At 58.3% G+C, this 6,000-nt stretch overlaps 1 protein-coding gene across 1 annotated transcript in view; it reads right to left on the reverse strand.

The window, feature by feature from the left end:
* Positions 1-5,131, reverse strand: part of KCNK3 (potassium two pore domain channel subfamily K member 3) — a 36,767-nt gene extending 31,636 nt beyond the window's left edge. Inside the window, 1 exon segment of the mRNA NM_001315680.1 lies at positions 4,784-5,131. Within this exon segment, the coding sequence (NP_001302609.1) occupies positions 4,784-5,066 (283 nt within the window). The 5' untranslated portion in view covers positions 5,067-5,131.

The raw sequence follows: 6,000 nt of genomic DNA on the forward strand, positions 1-6,000 counted from the left end.
CGGGGGCGGGTCATGAGTGAATGAAACAGGTTGTGGTGATGGAGAGAACTGCAGCCTGGGCACCCTGAAGGGTTGTACCTGCGACTTGCTGTGTGAATTTGGGCAAGCCACCCACCTCTCTGGGCATCTGAATGATTACTAATGTCTCCTTTCATTATCGAGGACTTTGGGGATTGGGGGGGGATGGCAGGTAACTTAGGTACTTTCCTCCTCCTTAGAAAGATGTAAAAAGTACAGGTTCCCTCAAGAGCTGCCTGCTTGAATTCAAATCTAAGGGATTCCCAGGCCACACGGGGGGTGATGGAGAATGGGCTGGAAGCTGGAGAGAAAACAAAACGGAAGGTTTTCTGCCCTAGTTCCAGTGGCTAATCAATCACCTGGTCTCTTGTTACCTTAGAGTCACAAGGATTGCAGGGATCTGCAGTGGGAAAATGGGCACCTGTGAGCCCATGGCAGTCTCAGGGAGGGCCTGATGCTGGGCACAGCTATGCCACGTGGTCTGGTTGGGTGGGGGCCAAGGTTTGGGGTGGGGGGGGCAGCCTGCTGAGAGTAGGGTGCTGGAGCAAGAGGCCATCTCTGTATGCGGAAGGCTTTGCCCTGGGAAGGGACAAACCTTGGCCACTTGGCTCCCTCAAGATCCAAGAGTCTGGGCTGGGTTCTTTTTTTCTTTTTTCTTTTTGCATTTTAGGGCCGCACCTGAGGCATATGGAGGTTCTCAGGCTAGGGGTCGAATCGGAGCTACTGCTGCCGGCCTACGCCAGAGCCACAGCAACGCTAGATCCAAGCCGCGTCTGCAACCTATATCACAGCTTATGGTAACACCGGACCCTTAATCCACGGATCGAGGCCAGGGATCGAACACTCAACCTCATGGTTACTAGTCAGATTCATTTCTGCTGTGCCACAACAGGAACTCCTGGGCTGGGTTCTTGAAATGGAGAAAGATCTGGCAAAAAAAAAAAAAAATCCAGGGCATGGGAGTCAGAGAAGCTCCCTTGGATCATACTTTCAAGTCACAAGGCCATGGCGGGTCATTTATACTCAGAGCCTTAGGTCTCTCCGCAAAAAAAAAAAAAATAAATAAATAAAAAAATAAAAAGGAGACAGTATTGCCCATCTTGAAGGGTTGGTGAGAAAATTGAATGAGGGAATACAAATGAAGTATCTTGTACAGAGCCTACCAAAGAGTAGCTAATAAGTGGTGGCTGCTCTTATTATTGTTGCTGTGGCTGCTGTTAATAATAAAGAAAGAGGCAGCCTGCACAAGTGGAAGGAGTGGGGGCCTGGGAGTCAGATTTTGCTACCCTACTCCCATCACCTCTTTGGTTCTTTCTGGGTAAGAGGAGGGGGTGGCACCAGCTGATGTCGAGGTCCCTTCCTGCTCTGACAGCCTCTGGGCTATGAATAGATGGGGCTGGGGCCCCGGAGGAGTTTAATGACTCAACAGCTAGAGAGGTTAAGCTTTCCCAGAAAAGAGTTTCCGTTTGCATTTGATGAACTTAGGGCCCAACAAAGGAAGGGTTTCCTGGCTGGGAGACGAGGGATGAGGGAGCCAGAGGAATCCTTGCACTCAGCGGAGACGGTGACTAACCAGGTGAATGACTAACTCGGACCCTGCTGACCCTCAACCAATCCGGGCTGCCCGTGAGTGCCCTGCAAGCTGGCACCACTGAGCACATCTTGGCCTTGCCAGTCCCAGCTGGTGCTGGGCTTCACAGCATATGGAGGCAGAGGAAGCAGCCAAAAAATCGGCAGGAGAAGGAACACTGGGCTTAGAGTCAGAAGTCCCAGCTTCTTGCTCTAACTCCGCTGCTTGCCAGCTGCATGACTCTGGGGGAGTCCCCTCCCCTTCCTGAGCCTCCACGCCTTCGTCTGTGCAAGAGAGCTAACAGTACCCGCCCTGGCAACCTCCCTGAGCTATGAAGGCTGGGACTCAAGAGAGGAGGTGAAAGTGCGTTGTGATTACTAAAGCACTGAATGAATGGGAGGCTCTATCCCTGTCCTCTCCCAGTGGGACTCCTGGTCCCTCAGGAGACCCGTTTGGACGCTCAAAGGGATCAAGTGGACACAGACTGTTGTCCTGGGTTTGGGGTCAAGATCAGTCTATGACAGGGCCTTTTCCAGCCATCTGAGCACCTCCCAGAGAGGTTTTTCTGAGACCTGAGCCCATATGGATAGCTTCCAGCCAGGTGGCATAGCCAGAGTGAGAGGTGACAAAAAGCCAGGGATGGTTGTATGGGGCAGAGTGGGCAGTGCCCGTTTGGAGCCCTCAGAGAACTAGGGTGGTTCTTTGATGCTCTATTTCCTCTTGCCCAGCACCTTATAAATAAATAATCACCAGAACCACACTCTGTCTGCCTCTGGCCCCAGCCTTTAGCATCTCTCTGGGTGAGGACCACAAACACTTTGGGAAAGGGCAAGGATGCAGGGGGTAGATGGTGTCCTTTGTTTCTGCACACCTTAAGCCCATCAATAGCCTTCTCCGAGTGCTTGTATGTACTGCTGGGTACCGTGCCAGCAGTGGGAGCACAGAGATGGGAACCACAGGCCCCTCCCCACATGAGGGTTAATTACACCCTCTGTGGTTAAAGAGAAAAATACACCCCCTGAAATGTAAATAGCCATGCAAAACAGCCTACGCTCTTCCACCCAGGTTGTCCTGACAGTAAGCTCTGCAGTTGTCCAGAGCAGTGGGCTGGGGGGGGGGCGGTGTCTAGAAGACTTCAAGAAGGAGGTGGGGTTTGAACTGGACCTCGCAGGTTAGCTTGAACAAGATAAATAGAAGACAGAGACTAAGGTAGGGAGGATGGGCACACGTGAAGTGTTGTCAGGGGACTGTTTGGCTGCAGTGGAGACATCCTGTCAGTTGGAAGTGAGACAGTAAGCTGGGTATAGAGATAGGAGCCAGGTCTGAGGTTCTTAAAATTTGGGATGAGGACCATGGACTTAGGGATGGATGGGCAGCTGGGAGCCACTGAGGGCTTCTGAGAGGGGTATTGGCATGATCAGAGCTGTGCTTTGGGGAGATTCTTTCTGGCGGCATTATCCCCGGGAGCTTGCCCGGAGCAGGAATGAGGCTAGAGCAAGGAGGTCAGTTGAGAGGTTCCTCTGGAGCTGGAGACCCTGGTTCTGAGAAGGAAGGAGGCACATAATCAAGGGTGGGATGTGTGGGAAGAGGCAGAGGGAAGGTCTAAGGAGGTTCAGTGCTCCTGAAACCCTGGCAGGGGGCGGGGCGGTGGGAGACGGGAGGAGACCCCAGACCAAACCCAGTCTGGTCCTTCTCAGAAAAGCAGGCTTTGGGCAGATCAGAGTAGGACCATCCTGCCCTAAACTCACAGCATGAGCAGGACCCAGAGGTGCCCCTCCTTGGGCCACATCCTCTTCTGGGACCCTTTTCTTCATCTTCCACAAACCATATGGCATAGCTCCCTGTGGTCCCCAGAGAGCAGCAGAACCTCGGGACAGAGACCTGCAGTGGATAAACAGCAGGGACAGTGTCCAGTCCTGCGTTTTACCTCCCCTCCACTCCTGCGGACTCCCAGGAAAACACTGCCATCTTGCCCTGGGCTATGCCAAGTGGCAGTGAGCCCCTGGGAACTCAGCCAAGGCCAGGAGGGGGACAGGGAGAGGAGGCTGAGTGGGAAAGATGGAGGAAACAGCTCCTGGAGGCATCCCCATGGCCTTCGGATGAAGGTGGGCTGGGGGGACATCAGGACTGGGAGGAGCCCTTGAGATCACTTCATCATGGTCTGGAAGTGAGCTTGAGACCCAGGCAGGGGAAGGGACTTGCCCAAGGTCATACAGCGGGAGGCGAGGTGGAGCCGGGCTGGACTTAATCTTGGGAGTGGGTGAGGTGTTTATTCCCGTTTGGACACTTTTGACGAGCACATCAAGGGCCTCACGGGAGAGACTTTCCTGCATAACTGCTGGTGTGCTTTGTGTGTGTTCCTGTGTATGTCCTGTGTGTGCTTGTGTGTGTACCTGTGTGTGCACCTGTGCCTATGTCGTGAGAGTCTGACCATGTGTCTGTGCTATGCACCAGTCTGCCCTGGCTTGAAGAAGAGAGCCGGGGCCATCCCTGTGAGGTGCCTGTTTTCCTGGGACAGCAGTAAAGAAAGCCGACAGGGCTGGATTTGGCTTCCAGCACTAGCTCTGCTGCCCTAAGAAAATTAAAGGCCCTGGCTGGCAGAGCGGAAACTCCTGGAGCTGGACGGGGACACACACACACACACACACCCACACACACACACACCCCAAGCAGTACTCTTCGCCACAGTTACGGGGTGTTTCAGGCACCCAGAGTGGCCTGGTGTGCCTTGAAGTGCCAAGTACCTGCATCCCTGGAGCCCCAGCCGGTGTAGATCCGCCGGGGTCCGGGAGCCCCTCTGCAGCGACACTGACACGGAGGAGTCGAGCGCTCCCCCGGCACTCACCCTCGGCGCCCGGCTCCAGGGCCTGGCCCGGCCACACCCCTCCTCCTCAGCCTCCGCCAGTCGTTCCTGCCCCTCTCACACACTTCAGAGTCCCCTGGGGCCCTCTCGCAGCCTGGCAGGGACAAGTTGGGGCTGGCCCTGCCGGAGAGTCAGGTCCGGAGCCAGGATTCGACGCTTCCCCCGAGCCCTGTCCCCGCGGAGCAGACACGCCAGGCTGAACTCGGGTTTCTGGGAGCGCGGAGTTCGGCGCCTACCCCTTCTCCAGGGGGAACCTCCCCAACCCCAGCCGGCTCCCGACTCCCCTAGAACCGGGCGCCCAGCCCCCGGGTCCCCGCCCGGCGAGTAGTTACCGATGGTGGTGATGACGGTGATGGCGAAGTAGAAGGAGCCGGCGAAGCGCCACTGCACGCCGGCCTTGTGCGGCTTGAGGCGCAGCACGACGCGCTCGAGCTCCTCGTAGCCGCCCTGGCTGAGGTTGTAGCGCGCCCGCAGCTCCTGCTGCCGCAGCTCCAGCCGCTGCCGCTCGATCATCTCCGGCTCCGACTCCAGCGCGTCGAAGACCGCGGCGCCCACCAGCAGGTAGGTGAAGGTGCACACGATGAGCGCCAGCGTGCGCACGTTCTGCCGCTTCATCGTCCCGCCCGGGCCGCCGCCGGCCCCCCGGCGCCCCCGGCCCGCGCCCCGGCCCCGGCCGCCGCTGCTGCTGCCCCGGAGGCGGCCTGGGGCATGGCTGCGCTCGCCGCTCCCCCGCGCCGGGCACCCACTCCGCGCCCCGGGGCCGCCGCCGCCAACGCCGCCGCCGCTGCCGCCGCCGCCGCCGCCGCCGCCGCGGAGCTGTCCCTTCAGCACCACCCACCGCCCTCCTCCGCCCGGCCCTGCTCCCGCCCCCCGCCCCCGCCCCCCGCCCGCAGGCCGCCTCCTCCCGCCAGCCCTCCCGCCCAGCCAAATAAGGACTGGGGAGACGCGCCGAGGGAGGGAGCAGGGGGGCTGGCGGAGGGGGAAGGGGGGGGGAGCGAGCGGGAGAGCGTGGAGGGACCGGGCAGGACCGAGAGAGACAGCGAGAGAGCGGGAGCGAGAGGGAGAGGGCGAGCCCGGCGAAAGCGAAGTAGCCAGAGAGACGCAGAGAACTCTAGACGAAGAGGGAGAAAAAGAGGCAGAGGGGGGGTGTGACAGACGAGGAGAGCCAACCCGAGGTAGACTCAGAGACTCAGGAAAAAGAGGCAGGCAGAAAAACACAGGGCGAGAGCGGCTCAGAGCGCAAGATGGAAACAGAAAGAGCAGGAGACGGAGCCAGAGAGACCTGGATGGCTGGCGATAAACCGATGCCACAGAGACAGAAAGCAAACAAGAGGGAAAGAGCCCGCAGATCAATTCCTCTACCCCGCCCCCCCCATCCCTCCGCCAACATCAGGACAGGCTATGCTGGAAGGGACCTCGGGCCTTGCTGTCCCGCCTTTTGCTATGTGGATGAGGAAAGCGAGCACAGGGAGCTCTGGTGACATGCAAGGGCACGGGGTAAGGCTCCACCAAGCTTTCCCTCCTCCCAGGCTACAAGCCTCTGCCATGC

Source organism: Sus scrofa, chromosome 3, assembly GCF_000003025.6.
Source record: "Sus scrofa isolate TJ Tabasco breed Duroc chromosome 3, Sscrofa11.1, whole genome shotgun sequence".
Lineage (NCBI taxonomy): Eukaryota > Metazoa > Chordata > Mammalia > Artiodactyla > Suidae > Sus > Sus scrofa.